Source organism: Cololabis saira, chromosome 18 (assembly GCF_033807715.1).
Source record: "Cololabis saira isolate AMF1-May2022 chromosome 18, fColSai1.1, whole genome shotgun sequence".
Lineage (NCBI taxonomy): Eukaryota > Metazoa > Chordata > Actinopteri > Beloniformes > Belonidae > Cololabis > Cololabis saira.
Window position 1 is genome coordinate 23212925 of NC_084604.1, and position 16368 is coordinate 23229292.

Here is a 16368-nt window from a genome sequence, read left to right on the forward strand (position 1 = left end):
CACAAGGCTTTCCTTGCATATGTTCAGGTTGCCTTAGCAACTCCGAAACTAATGTTGAAAATTCAGACTGTTTTGTAGCAGCACCAGAAAATAATTCACAAAACACAGCCAAGTATGTTTATGCTTTCACCCGGCCATTGTTTACCGTCCTGTTGAGGTGGTGTTAGGTGGAGTTAGTGGGCTTACAGAAATGTGGCTGAAATTAGGTGTTGTGCTGTTTTTATAATTCAGAATGTATACAGAAGGCGAGACGGCTATGAGCTTAAGAAATAAGGAAAAAAGGACCGCTGGGACATGCACTGCTTTCACACACTTTGTAGGTTTAAATCCCAGCATTCTTACACCTCCTTTACACTACAGAGGCTGATTGTTAAAATTGATTCTGTGGCATCTAGATAAAGCTGAGTTTGTTTGCTGTGGCGTCAAGTGTCTGACATGGAGGCAAGTAGCTACTTGGTGAGAAAAGCGATAGATTTGCAGCCCATGTGGAGCTGCAGCGTAGTCTGTGAGAAGCCACTGACAGGCCGGTGAATGCGTGATGTGTGTGGTGGCCAGGTGGAGGGATGTTTTCACAGCTGAGCCGAGACCCATTAGACTCGCTGTTTATGCGATCTCCATGCCGACCACCACGTGGGCATGTTTGAAAAGCAGAGTAGTTTATACTCAGCTTTTGCAGCATTTGCTCTCTCACCAACTCTCTCTTTTTTTTGATGTTTTGGTCATAATTATGGGCATTAAGGAAAATGTGCACCGCTCATCCAGATACTCAATGAGCACATTCTGCTATTTCGTAGCTTCATGTAAGTAATTTTAGCTGGCGTTTGTTCCATTTTGAAACCACTGCTCTTGTGAAAACTCAACTGCGGTATCGGCAGGAGTGTGTATATAAAATTGCTGTGAAATTCATAAGTGGATCAGAGTGAAAGGTCTTTGTTAAAAAATAGGGGAAAATAGTTGTAGAGTATGAAAGTACATGGAGCAGAGATGACCCTCTTGCTAACATGCCTCTCATGGGTCCTTTTTAAAAACATTTTTAATTACTAGCCAATAGTGTTTTTTGTGGATCATTCATTTGTATTGCTTGACCTAAAGGATTTAAAAAAATCAGTTATGAATGGATAATATTAGGTGCAGTTGTAACTCACTGGCTGTCAGTTTAGAGGAAATGTTGTAGATGTTAAAATTAAAATAATTCTTAGTGTTATAAATTATTATGCTCAGGGCTTGTTGCACTAAAAGAAAGATTGACTTGTCTATTGTCATAAACGCGTGTTTTCCAGGAAAAGCAGCTGTTGCCCAGCTTAGTTTGATTGGACTTTTTGAAACTTTGAAATCGTAACTTCAAACTTGCTCTCAGGTGTTTTTTTGTAAACTATGAATGGGTATAATCTGAAGTCAGTGAGAGTGGAAAAGTGTGTCAGTGAAATGAGGTGGATCTTCTAGTTGAGCTTAATCTCTGATCTGGAAAGAAATTACCTCTTCGACTGGACTTTTATTTTACTCTGTCACTACATTACTTAAACTAAGATAATTTATGATAGATATCTTCATTTGTGCTTCAACTTTATTAGACTGAATGATTAAACAACTTATGATAAAACCTTCAAGCAATATTTATTAAAAATTGCAAATGCCTACCTTATCTTGACCTAAGTGTCTGTTGGATTATCGTCTAACCTCTTGTGGTTTTACCTATATTTCTTTGGGCCTGGGTGCTTTCCTTTTCCTCTGCTCATAGTTTAAACAAGAGTAAAAGGTCAGATCCACAGCAGCAGACGCTGTTACTTAACATCCATTACTCAATACTGAACATCCAGACTGCTTTTCTTTTTCCTGTCTCTCTTGAGTTGTCACTTTAAATCTCTGCTGTGGAGCAGACCTGTCAGAATTTCACGCTTACAGCTGGATACATGACGTGAGACATTTTTCTTCTGTGCTTTTAATACGGTGTGGCTCATTGTTTCACTCTTAAGCAGTGGTTTACAGATTTGGAAGATTTCTCACAGTTTAATCATCATGTACAACTTTGTAATGGGTCACCTATATTAATTAAAAGAAATTACGGTAATGCTCTTTTCACTTTTTAAGATGCGTCATTGAAATGAGATGCTGAACTTGCTGAGCAACACGCAGGGCCATCTGCTTAGATAGTATCTTTGGGTGTGACGTGCAGCATACAGCCAGAAATATTGTTGTCTGTAAAATGACGAAAATGTGTTGCCAAACTGAGGGCGTGTCATTTGTCACCATACTAGCTCGGCTACTTGTCACAGAGCCTTAATTCTAGCCTTCGTCTGTTGCAGCAGGGCGTAACAAGCGCTTGGAAATACTTCAGCTGCTGTGTATGTGCCTGTGAGAAAGGGGATTGAAAGTTGGGAGGTCACTCTTAAAGAATTAAGGCTTTCTGGAGTATAAAACTGTTTTAACTCGGATCAAGTAAGTTATAGATGGTATTGATGCAACATAGCTTAAAACAGAGGAGCTGTAGACCTCTTGATGAAATGTAATGAACTTTGTTTTTTGTTTTCTGATTTGGCATATGATGCTTAATCTCTTGTTTGGATGAGTCTGTTTCCCTGGGAAGTGGGAGGAAAGTTCTGCAAAGTCCCGGCTGCAAATATGGGAATGGAAACACTGGCCAAAACATCTCCCCTGGGTGTGGCTTTTCTGTGGGACTGCGTCTTTGGTCCATGTGGAAGCACTGTACAGGCACTCCGCCCAGCTCAGATGATATTTAAACTCCTCAGAAGAACCTTGAAAATGGAAGAAAGTGATCTGCCTTGTGTGCTCTTATGTCTGTGAGACCAGTCTCCTCCTCCTCGTGAATCTCCCCGTTTTATATCAAGCCTTTTTAGTTTAAATCCCCCACACTTCTCCGAGTTCATTAGGGCCACAAAAGCATGTTTCCCAATCTACCTTCTGACCCCTCACATGACAGTTTTCTAAAATAAGACAACACTGATATTGAGAGCGTTTGAATGAACCCTTAAAAGCCACAATGGTATTTGACTAAATAACTGGAAGGGATCGAATCCCTTTATCAACTCTGCCGCTTGAAGATGGTGCGGTTTTGTCCACATTATTGGTTAAGGGAATTTCCTCTTCAGGAGATCATTCCCACCCACTGATGTGACCTTCTCCAACAACACATTAAAGCGTGTGTATGTAATATCTGAACTGGTTAGGAAAAGTGCACATTGGTGCCTTTCTAGTCCAGAGAAATTTGTATGTACGTAAGGATATTCGTTTTCCATCGCCCACACTTTTCATCAATAATTTATACTAGTTATTACTCAATACTATGTTAATATGGAGCTCTGATTGTCATGAAAGTTCAAACAGTGTTTGTGATGAGGCTTGAAAATTAAAACTTTTGTTGAAGTAGAAGGTTTGAGGGATAATCATAATCCTCCATAATTGTACATATGTGTGGGAGTGGGATCTTTACGCTAGTGTTTATGTGCTTGCTCTGCAGCCCTGTTCATGCAGGTTGATGACGGATGTTGTCAGACTGGTGCGTGACTGTCAGAGGACAACACCTGTCTCAGGCCAATGCGATGGAAAGTTTCCTTCAGTCTCTTTAATTCCTTTATTCACTCCCAGCATCAGCCACGCCCAAATCATTTCATCATTCGTCAGACTCTGGAAGTTGGTCATGGGTGGGATGAGGATCCCTCCTTTGCTTCCTCTTTGTGAAACAAGGGCAAAACACAAATCAGAACACAGGAACATGGATTTTTACCCTCCATTTCACCCTCTCTATTTGGGAAAAGGACTGTTTGTTCTGTTGCTCCTCATTGACTGAATATGGATCAATAAGCAAATGGACTTGAGCCTATTTCCTGTTCTGCTGCACCAGATCACAGACCTGAAACTGAAGCCACATCACAACTGTTACTATTTAGTTCTCCTGTAAATGCTTGCATCTGTTTTCGACTGTTATAAGTTTCACTTTTATGCAACTTTAGCTGAAAAGGTTGCTGTTCGGCAACCATGATTTTTTTTTTTAGATGTTGCTTGTAGCACACAAACACCTTTTAGGTTTTGGCAGAATAAAAGCTTTTCCCCATTCACTCTTCTCACCCTTCTGTTCCTGTGTGTATCTGCATGACGTCACATCAGGCACACTGGCCCGGCAACCCAAATAAAATAAACCCACCCAGGATGCTCGATAAACGTTCTCACTTATCTACTTCCTCTTTCTTTTGCATGTCTCTCTCACTCACCCACTACCACCACCTTGTCTTCCTGTTCCGGTTTTGTTGTTGACAATTTCTTTCTTTCTTTTCCCCTTTTTCTCGCTTGTATGTTCAAAGTACCTGCTTTCTGTCATGAATTTGAGTAAATGGATGTCGAGGAGGAAGCGTAGCTTTTTCGGAAGGAAGGGAAAACTTGAATACTCTCTCGAACTGGGTAAGGGTTGATTTCATTTATTGAGAAGTCAGACTAAACTTTCCAGCATTTCATTGTACTTTTTTCTTTTATGTTTATTTACAACTGCCACTGTGAATCTCTATGGCTTTCTTTTAAAAAAAATTGTGCATACGTAATAATTTCTGTGGTCATGCTTCCCTGAATCTCACGCGTTTCTGGGGTACTTGTTGCTTTCTGTCGCCAGTCGAACATCATACTACAGAAGCGTTGTGTTGATCTATATTGAGTCATATCTTTACAGACGGCTTTCTCACTTTTATAATATTGACAATAGGTTCCCACTCTGTTAAGAAAGATGGAGAAGTAAGTCAAATGTCCTGAGGTTGAATGTGTAGTGGATATAAATGTTTTTGTGGTGGCGGCGCGATAGTTTTTCTCAAGCAAGCTGGATCTTATTTGTTTTTAAAATGGAGCAACCCTCTAATATAATTTTCGATCAAGTGCAACTATTATTTTGAATCATAAAATGATTTCTTACACACCAGACACCACCTAATGGTGTGGGTCTAGTTGAATTTACCTACATATCCTCTTAATCACTCTGAGATTTCTCATTTTGATGGACCCCTCCTAATCACTGCACTAACTTCATCACATTTTACCGTCTTTAACTCTTCGCCGTCGTGCAGGGAACATAACTTTTGCTCCAACCATTCAGCTGTTTAAGGCCACGGCCACATCACCTTGTTTGAACCTGTCATCATGTCTTGTGTTTTTTTTTTTCTTCATTGTTTTCCAATCTGTGCTGATATTCTGAATATCTTCGTTCCTCATCTTTCACTAACAACAGCTGAGATGGTGCCAGACTGTTTATCCGTGCACAGCCCCTATCCCACTCTTGGCTTGCCCTGTCAGGTTCTGCACAGCTCCATTTCCATTCCCTTTCCCTTTCATTGGCGGTGTCCCCCTTTTCCCTCCCCTCTTCCCCCTGCCGCTGCATTTTTCTGATCTTTTCCTCCTTCTCTGGTCAAGGAGTGTTGGAGGCAAAGAGGGAGAGGAGGACAGGGACACAGGAATACCAACAACTGCTTTGTGCAGATTCTCTAGGACTATCTCATCTTGTGTTTTTTATTTGAACTCTGTCGGTGTTTGGCAGCTAATGATAAAAGATGGCAGAGCTGCAGCATGGGCTCAAACTCAGAGGTAGGAACTTTTGACAGGTAGGATAACAAGTTTTGTTGCGGATAGCAGTGCCACAGGCATGATAGACTCTAACTGGAATATTGGTGTCAAATAAATTGTTGTTTGTAAGCTTTTAAGTAGCTTGTTTGAGTGTGTAAGTTAGATTTGTGCTTTCCAGTGCATTTAATACTACCGTAAATGCATTAAAACTTTACCAAACTTTACCAGGATTATCTCTCAGGTGAACACTTCACTCTTAAAGGAGCTTTTTGGACATGTCATTTGTATAGAGATGGAAATAATGGAACATATTTGTTCTTGTAGTTTCTTTGTTGACGGGCATGTGACAATCCAAACTCTCTTAATAGCAAAAACCAAAATCTTTATTTCTTTTTTTGCATCCAAAAAAGATTCCCAAGACTGGACTGATGTGATTCAAATGTTTGGAGATGACATTAGACATACATTTACATTTACAGTTTCCACGTTCTCACAAACTGAACCAGTGATTTACAGTTTACGTCACCACACAGCTTTTCTGACTGAACTAAATTCCAGCACCCTTCACCTCTGTGTTTTCATTCACCCCTAATTACGGCGACTCTTTACGCAGACCACAGGGCTGTTTTTGAAGGTGGTAAGATGGGATATGCGCTAATCTCTCTGGACGCTTGGAGTGTTTTCCCTACAAATTCCCAGATCATGGCATGGGTAATGTCAACAAGGCGGCACTGGCCTGGACAAGCTTAGACAAGTGACAAACCGGGGGAAAGAGGGAAGCATGTGGGGGAAATTATAGGAATTCTATGCATTCTTCTCAAGCTCAGAGTCAAAATAACACATTTCCGTCAAACAAATAGAGTATGTTTGTTCTTTATATTTATTTGCTTTTGCTTTTTGTATGTATTCATCTGAGGGTCTTGGTATCTAAGTTGAGAAGTGAACACTGACTGACGAGAAAATCTACCTGTTAGGTTGTGAGAGGAATAAGTGTATGTCCTATATATAGATTAGCTCCTTTCAGTTGCCTGTGGGTGGTGCCTTTCTGAAAGACAAGAAAGTGAACAGCTGACATTCCCTCCAGAGGTGCTTGTACGACGAGTGAAACATTGAAGTTAATACCTAAGCCAAAAACGTATTTCTTGAAGCTTCTTCGCCCACTATGCATTCACTGACGTTAGAGTATGTTTATATTTGCCAGTTATTTGAAATTGTGTGTTATTTGCAAAAAAATAATAAAAACTTGGTTTGCCTAAAATGTAAATTTTTTTTTTATTTAATTTTTTTTTTACATCAGAAAGTACTGGAGACGTAAAGTTGTACTAACTGTACTCATTCAGTGTCCAAACAGGAGTTCTGGAGCGCGAATATCACTCTGACTTGGAATATCTCAGACAAAAGATACGTTTTAAATGTTAATTAAAAATGAACTAAAAATAACAGGGACTCACTGGTGCAGCAAACTTAGTAAATATTCCTGTTTGTCTAAGCTCTGAGTTCCGCTGTGTTCTGTGTGGCGCTGTCGTGGAAACCCTGATGGTTTGTTTGATTTTCACCTCATTGCCCCCCACTGGTTTGCCCCTCTCGTCCCTCCTGTGTAGTCACAAGCTTTCCACCTGTGTGACGGAAGGAGACACGTGTTCCCTTTTTTTATGAATCTGCTCTGTGTTCTCAGCTGGCTGCTTTTAGGATCATGTGTATCTTTTGGTTTATATAATATTAGCCAAGATGAGTTCAAGCAAATGAGACCAGTCTGATTGTTGGTCACATTTTGAAAAACTGCTTTATTTAATGTTTTTTTTTTCATTTTATTTATTTACTTGCATTTGTTACAGTTTTTAAAAACAATTGATTTGAACAATGTTAAAAACTGAGAAGTTGTTGCTGTGGTGCGAGTAAATTCACCCATTTACACATTATACTGGGATTTTTATTGGAATCAGTCAGCTGTAAGAGGACTTAATTGAGAACTGGTGTTTGTGTATGTATGAGTTGGTTATCTGAAACATGCTGACTGCTTATTTAACAAGGGTTGAACATTTATTGAGCAAACATGTGCCTGTGACTCTTACTTCACTGTGCTTGTGTAGTCTGTTGATTTCTACTCACTGGCCTGATGTCTCCATCATATGATTAGATGACCTATAAATATTCTGTTTTTCAGGGAAAACTTGCATCCAGAAATAAGGCAATTTTACACATCAGTTTAACTAAAGAATGTGGATGATGATTTCCATTCACTGATTTACAGTAAATAGCAGTAGAAAAGGATTGTATGTGGATAAAAGGATTGCAGACACTTACGGCACTACATTTTGATTGATTGTCTATACAAAGAGACATGGTTCAAGGGATTTTTCTCTTTTTAATGATTACCATGCCATGCACCATGTCAGGATGACACGACGACCCCGGTTAAATACAGCACTTATGAAATGCATTAAGAAATCAAATTGTTATTCAAAGCAGCACAAAGGAGTCTTTTTTTTCCCAGATTAAAATATGAAGTTAAATTGAATTTAATGGGAATATTTGATCACTTTCAGGAAATGTAGTCTAGCTCTTACAGTTTCCCATCCCAGAGCAATTTTGGATTACCATTCTGGTCATCACCTTTTACAGCATAAGATCACACTTCAGTAGTGATGAAATTTACTTGCCAGAAACTGCAGTGGAGATGATACCAAAAGTGACTAATTGACTCAAGTAACAAATAGGTGACCAAGCAAGAGACAGAAGAAGAGTAACCTGAAGACCAAAAGCAGAACTGCACAAAATACCTGCACAAAATAATTTTGTGCTCCCTTAAACAGGCTGTTTCGTTTTATTGCAAGGTGATAATCCACACAAAGCATTGACATTTGGAAAGCTTTTGTCTAAGTCTCTCTGTTTTTTTTTTTTTTTTCTGTGAACCCGACTCAAAACTTTCCTGGAAAGTAGTAAGATATAAAATCTCACACGTCATGCATTAAGTAGCTGTTTTGTGATCTCAGAGGAACTACTTTTTTCTAACGTGTATCAGACTCTAACTTAATTTTACCCATCAGTCAAACAAAGACTCTAGATAACCCCAGAGATGACATCCGTTCTCTTTTGAATCAATGTACGTTAGCAGTTCAGTAGAGGGTTTGATTGCCTGGGTTATTAGACATTCTTCTGAACAGCTTTCATAATAATACTCACTGACTGCACTAAATTAACTGTGATGATATGAACAGTGTTATCACTTCTTAACTCTTATGTTGTGGATGGTTATCGTCTTACTTAATTGTGGTACATCATTTTGTTAGTATTGTCTGTGAGGAAGGCACGAAATTGCTCGAAATTTAGCTTGTTCTTGTCCTTAGTCTGCATGTGGGGTTATTGATGTTTAATATCTCTCTCTCACTCACTCACACATACACACCTACACACGTGTGGTTACCATATCACCTGACCTGTGAACTGGTGTGTTAACATTATGCTACACTTGTAATGTAGTAGTGCACAGACACCATTTTGTCAAGGGAATAAATGGCTTTATTTATTTATTTTATTTTTTCATCCCTTTCTCAAGCAGACACACACTCTTGAACACGTTCACAGACACACAACCTTGCTGCTGCTTTGATCTGTCCTCCAGATAGACATTCCTGTGCTCTGGTGAGTAGCAGCAGCAGACAGGTTGAGAGGGAGCAGTGTTTATGAATCAGGTTTATTGTCCTGCCAAGACAGCAAGGTGGAGAGTCTACAGGGATGTTCTCCTCAGAGACTTCAGAGGCCCCAACAGGGTGCTGATAAAGAACTAAGTACAGGAGGCTGCCATATGAGGCTTTTGATAAAAAAGGTGAACTGATATTGCATGCAGAGCATACTTGTAACTGCACCTGCCCTGCACCTCTTGCATATTTTTTTCTTTAATCCCTCTGTTTCTTGTTTTGTGGTCAGTCGGTCTTTTTTCTACACTTTTTGTAGTTGCCCTTTTATTTACCTCCTCTGCTGTAGTTTATATACTGTCATTTTATGCTCCCCTGGAACTCCTTTATTGGACCTGCGCTTTGTTAATAATGCTGTGATTGATTTCTCAATCACAATCCCTTTCTTGTTCCCGGTATCGGCTTAGAGAAAATGGTTGTAAATTATTATTGAAAGTGGTTTAAATGTAAGCGAAAACCACAACATACACATTTTTCTGTTTTTTAAAACACTCAATCAAAGGTCTTAAAAGACATACATACAGTCAAGGCAGTGAGACTCTTCTTGTTTTGTCACAAAATCTCTACCACAAAATCTCACCCATCCATTTGCCCTGCATGTGTTCTGTACCATTTTAACTCAGAAGTATAAAATATAGTATCTAGTAGGAAATATTCAAACTTCCTCTTTGAATTTGGGTTTATTGCTTGAAAGTCGGAGGAACATCACAATCCATGTATCATTATTCTTTCTATTTTTAATTGTCAATCAAAAATTTAAAAGTGACATTTAATTTATTTTTTTAATGTAACATTAAAAATTGAAAAAAAGCCTGGTTTTTCATATTTCAACAATCAAAAAATGAAAATGTGATTTGTTGTTTTGTTATTTGTCTTTGCGTCAGATCTCCCAAAACATTAAAAAGGGGCATGATTTTCATACTTTTTAATTTTAGGCTCAGATCAAAAATAAGAAATAGGATAATGGGCCACAGGACCGAACTTGATTTAAATATTTAATTGTTGGATTTACGTGACCCAAAAGATACTGTTAGGTTTTCTAGCTTTGATGATCCATCTCCATCCATCAATACATTGATGATCTGCAGTAATGGCCTGTATACGCCAGCTTTAAATAAACAGTAGAGCTGCACTATTGTGTATTCCAACCTTCACTTAAACAGTTTGGGACCATTAAATTCTTTAACTTAAAAAAACTAACGAAAAACAAACTCGTCTGTGCTGTGTTTATTTCGTTCACCCGGTTCAGACATCACTGGCAACAGTAATCCACCCGAAGTTTTGCCTCAACTCAGGAATAACTTTTCTTTTGGAGATCTATATAAATTTGGTTGAGGGTACATTTCTTCATAATTCAACCGTAAGTTTCCACGAAAGCTTCTTTGGTCATCGTCATGTTTTTTGATTGTCTATTGAAAATGGCCAGAATGAATGGTACACATATTTAAAATCCAACATGGCTCGGGATAAAACAAAATGCAGATGAAGAAGAAATACACTGTTTATGACCTTTTCTGTTAGTTTGTGTTTGATTAAATCAGGGTCACGTGTATCAGTGAACACACTGCTGTGGCGTTTACTGGCAGCATCATGGATAGCCATCACCTTGTATTGTTAGTATTAACTCTGATAGCTTGTCTGATTACTAAGAACAACAATGCCCAAGTCTTGATGGTTTTGTCAGAGCTTTTGTGTGACCGCTTCCTCGGCTCCGAGCAGCAACTTCCAGGTAGGCAAGGCAAGGCAAGTTTATTTATATAGCCCAATTCAACACAAGGTACTTCAAAGTGCTTTACATCGACATTAAAAGCGGCAAGACATAATTAGACGGTAATTAACAAATAAAATGAAATAAAATTATGAATAAAATGATAAGAAAGGTAAAGGGAGTGCACTGATTTATTGGGTGGTGACTGGAACCAGTTGATTTCTAGATAGACTGACTCTGACCAGGGACCGAGCTGATAAGGCACTGAGAAATCTCTCATCTTTTACTGCTATTACTGGGGTGTCCTACACGCTGTTAACCCTTTGTAGTAAACCCCTGGCAATGTTAACATGTGTCCACATACATTCAGCGACTCTCGCAGTATAGATCTATTCTCTCGGGTGTACTATACTTAGGATTAGACAGATTAGATTGTATACTTTTTTTTTGTGTCTTTTTAGTTAACGATCCAAAACAATTAACTTTTGTGGAGATTTAAGCAACACTATTTGGCGTTTTTTTTTTTTTTTTTTTAAGCACCTTGTACAAAAGTAGCAACCTTGTACAGCAAACCACAATTATTTGCCCTACCTTTCACTTCACACACAATCTCATATTTGTGCTTAACCATAATCACCAAAGAAATGCGGCAGCTGAGAGGCCAACCAGTTTGTTCTGCAGCACTGCAAGGTACAAACGCTTGCAAGGACATGAGTGTGGAGGCAAGAAAAGCTACTCTGTTGCTTTGGTTGTAATATAAATATAACTTCCAAACACTTATCCCTTATACGAGGTACCTAATAATGATGCAGTCCCTGGCATGAGTGGATCATTTGAGGGAAGAAATTTCAGAAATGTTGACACATCACCTGAATCCAAAACAAGCAGTAACAATTAGCAGATACTTCTCAGATGCTGCATTAGCACAACTGTTTCGTCTTGTTCAATAGCACATACACAACATGTTTAAAGTCAGTCCAAGAGCAGCTGTCAGTTTTGCAACAAATACTGTGGTATCTGATGTCAGCTTGATGTTATATTAAGTGTGACTGCAGCAGCATTTTTCTAATAGCAAAACTTCAAGGTTTGTGAAGTAAATGTGATGGAGAGAGAAAGCTCCGTAACCAGCTGCAGTTTCAGATTCTACGAATGTATTTTAATGCTGAATGTTCACTTAAAAACATGCTATTTATGATGGCTGTACAGGGATGAAAGAAGGTCCAAATATCCATATTTTTCGAGATACTCTCTTCTTCCCACAGTCCAAAAAACATGCATGTTGTGCTAATAAGTGATTTTAAATTGACCCTATGTGCAGTTATCTCTGTGAAAGGCTGGCAGCCTGGCTTAAGTTACCCGTCCATTTACCCGATGACAGCTGGGATAAGCTCCAGCAGACATCTGTGGTCCTGAATAGGATTGAAGGTATTTAGGTACAGTATATAAGAGAGGTGGATGGATGAATAGATAGGTGAATGACATTTATAATTGATAGTGGATAAATTAGTCTATGCCAAAATTGGATTTGTCAGGTCAAACTTATCAAATTACACTGGAAATTGGATGTGCATCTACTGAACTCGCCCTGTAATCTCATTTTCATGACTCCCCTGACTTCTCTGGGGAAGTCAGGGACAATCTGCAGCAATCTGTGTATAACAACTACAAATAAGAAACCTTTTCTTTGAATCTCTGATGTTGAGTTGAAATGGGAGGTCTTTGTACTTGTCTTGTATTTTCTGTACCAACACTATTAATCCCACCCAGTTCGTCCACCTCTAACACCCCTACAGTACCTCCGGCCTCGCCTTGCAGTACATTCTTGTTTTTAATATCCCTTCTCACCCAGCCGGCGGCTGCAAACACGCACTCCGCAGATCCCAAACAAAGGAGCCGACGACTTGCTGGCCCTGGTGATCGTAACCTTTAACCTTTGGCTTGGTTCATGGCGATTTGCACGGCAGCTCCTTGAATGACTGTGGCATTTAAATCGTCATAGACACATACACTTTAACCACTTCTCCAGCCCTACATTGAACTTTTACTGAGTCAGAGATAGAAGTAGCAGATGTGAATGCATGTCTTTTAGATCTGTTTACTCCTATTTTTACTCTTTGTTACTTTAGAGCTAATATTGCTAAACAGAACATTTGCAGTCATCCTTTATGAATGTTTTTCACCGTACATTTTATCACCAAACCTAAGTTTAGGCCCTTTTAAAACAAGCTGAAGTTACTTTATTGAATATTCATATCAAAACACAGATGGCCATGATAATAAAGCTAGCCATCGCTCAGGCACATCAAAGCAGCTGACTCTGTGTCTGACACACAATGAGGCCTTATTTCAGAGCCATGTTGGAGGATAAAGGAGCAGCAGAGTAGGAGGGAGTCAAGTGGGAAGAGAATGTGAAAAATGTGTACAGTTGGATTCGGGGGAAACAATGTACAGTAAATGGGCAAGGGGTTGCACATGTGCAATTAAGTTTGGTGTATCTGATTTACTTCTGACACTACTAATCTTTTGACATTTTGGACACATTATGTAAATGCCTTTCCCCTCTACATTTTGTTCCTGCAATTTTCTGATGTTCTAGCCAAATTGATCTGAATCCTTTTAAGCTGTAATAGCCTGCAATTACTATTCACCAGGATGCCAGTGTGAGGGTGAATTTGACCTTAACAATGTTCTTTTATAATATCCCTCATAAGACTGGGTACATCTCCTGCCCATTCCTGTTTTGTTTTGTTCCCCCCTAACCACCTTTTCCTTTTTCCACAGATGAGCATGATGCAGTCCAGCAGAAAACCTTCACCAAATGGTTAAATGCACAGTTCTCCAAGGTATTGTGAAACATTATATACAGTCATGTTCATTGTTTTCACCAATTCACTAATTAAAATGCATTAAAAAATGCACATTTTGTCATGTATGTTACTGTTTATGATGGCTGTTGGTAATGCTGAGATTGACTATTGAGTAGCACTTTTTTCATTTCTCCCTAAACGTATATGAACGTCATTGATGGTGCCCTCCGTCAGTCTTTGTTAGTGGATTATTGCTGTTGGCTCCAGTTGTAGTCAGCAACGTTCTGTTTTCTATTGTATTTAATTTACATGCTGGTTGTGTTGTTTGCGTCTGGCAGACGGGAAAGACGCCCATTAAAGATATGTTCTCCGAGCTGAGAGACGGCAGAAAACTGCTGGACCTACTGGAGGGTCTCACTGGCACTGTCCTGGTGAGTTCGGTCATGTGTTCCTAAATATTATTTATTTATATATATATATATATTTGCACTCTAAATGCCAAACTGTTACACAACAAGATGCCTTTAGATTAAAACATCTGGAGATATTTGTCCGCTATTCTATTATCAAGATCCCTTATAAACGATGAGGTACATTACGTTTAACAAAAATCATCTGCATTTGGATGTGACAAAGAAAAAAAAAAACAATGTTTAATTATTGATTTTAATCCAGGATGATAAGACCAATGAGTTTTGGATATAACAAGCAGTGAGGCTATAGGGGAGCAGTATTTTATAACGTATTTTATTTTGTTATCTTTTGGTTGATATGTTGTTCTGAATTTTTTTTCTTTTTGCTCTCCACTCAAAAATATATAACAGGCAGATTTAAATTGCATACTTCTGCTTTACTTAGATAAACATCTCGTGAGTAAATTTGAAAATTGGATTTATTGAATAAAACAAGGGGGAAAGTAACATGTTTAGCAGCATGCAGTTTAAATTATTTAAATGATTGAACGTCAGATTCTGACCTATGCCGATTTAATAAAAAAAAGAAAAAAAGGCCACATAAAGTCCTGATTGATAGTTAAGTCAGTCTTCCGCTCCCTCATGCTAATACTGTGTGTAATATTGCACAGGCTCACACATGTGCATTAGAAGCGTCAATAGTGTTGCTGTTCATTAACTTTAAATGGGCGGACTTCAAGCTTTGCTGAACAAAATTGTGACTTTGGAAGTTTCATTCACGTCATAAAATGAGAAAAGTTTAACTTTTCAGACTTTAGCACATGCATCAGCCAGTCACTGTGTATCTATACAGGCTAGATGCCAGCCAATCAAATCATACACAGGGATGGGAGAGAAGTTGGAAAAAATGATTATTGCCATGTGCAGTTGGCCCATCTTATATGACCAGACTCTGTGGTCGTATTATGACATGAACCCCAGAAGTAAAGCCTGGAGAGAAGTGGCAGAGATAAGTGGGTTAATCTGGTATACGCTGCATTTCTGTGGTTGTTGACATAAGTTACTCTTCTATATTGAATGGTATGTAGCAGCTATCCTTTCCGAATATCAAGGGCTTTAATCTATTAAGGCCAAAATCCATAAACATAGGCAGAGCTCTCTTACAAGACGGTCACTGCCTGTTTCTCACAAACCAAAAGAGACTGGTAGCATTAACGACAAAGCTTTGTCAATCCTGACCCATCTGGAAAACCATTCTTGTGTACCTAGTGGAAGGACATTTGAAATTTTGGTTATTGATTTAACAAAGGCATCATGAAGGGACAGACTTAGACAATAACCATCAAGTGGTGCTGCAACACTTGAGAGTGCCCACTTACAGCTACACAAGCACCCTGATGATGCAATTTACAGTTTGCTGAACTGAAATGTGAAAATTAAAGGCAGTCGTTTTTTAATGAGTCAGTTCTGCATCAGTAGATGTTGTCATACTATTCTAACATTTTGTTAATTTAAGTATCGCTATACAGCACTTGCAATATTTCAATATTCTCCCAGATGTTTTGATTAGTAAAGATAAGATAGTCAAACTAACACTTTGTCTGCAATTTAGCCAATTTATGCTATATCAAAACGAGTTGTTAAAAAAGGCAAGTAAAGGATATCACTGATGAACAGACCTCTACTTGTGTGTGCTCTGCTTGTGTAGACACATTTCTATTCTGCGAGCTGTTCTTTATTTCGTGCCTCATTCCTTCAACACTATCATCTTTCTCGCACCTGCAGTCATACGAGGTGCCAACTGTCCCTCTGCCGTAAATGTTGTCACACACGTAAACAGACTCTGATACTGCAATACTAATGCTATAATTGAGTGCTAATGAGCATTTGAGGTACGTGAGGACTTAAAAAAGATTTCCACTTGGCAGTTGCTCATCATGCCATTCCTTCCATAAGTTGGCCTGTGGGCTCTGCTGATAGAGAAGTGGCTGTGATGAATGGATGGTGTGAACTTTTCCTTAGTGTAGCTTTGAATCCTTGTGCTGTTTTTGACCTGAATAAAAAAAACATACTATTGCTTTAATTTAAGATGGATTTCTGTAATTATTATACAGTATTCAGTTTTTTATCAGCTCGCACTTGCAGAGATTAATAGGAGTCACCAAAGTAAATAAAAGCAGAAACAGTTG

General features: G+C 38.7%; 1 protein-coding gene across 3 annotated transcripts in view; it reads left to right on the plus strand.

The window, feature by feature from the left end:
- Window positions 1-16368, plus strand: part of utrn (utrophin) — a 191240-nt gene that overhangs the window by 3308 nt on the left and 171564 nt on the right. Inside the window, exons 1-3 of one of the 3 annotated variants that reach the window (XM_061747081.1) lie at window positions 5506-5577; window positions 13741-13802; window positions 14105-14197. In XM_061747081.1, the coding sequence (XP_061603065.1) occupies window positions 5544-5577; window positions 13741-13802; window positions 14105-14197 (189 nt within the window). In that variant the 5' untranslated portion in view covers window positions 5506-5543. Of the gene's footprint in view, window positions 1-5505; window positions 5595-13740; window positions 13803-14104; window positions 14198-16368 lie in introns of those variants that run through there. The other 2 variants (XM_061747082.1, XM_061747080.1) reach the window with 2 other exon arrangements.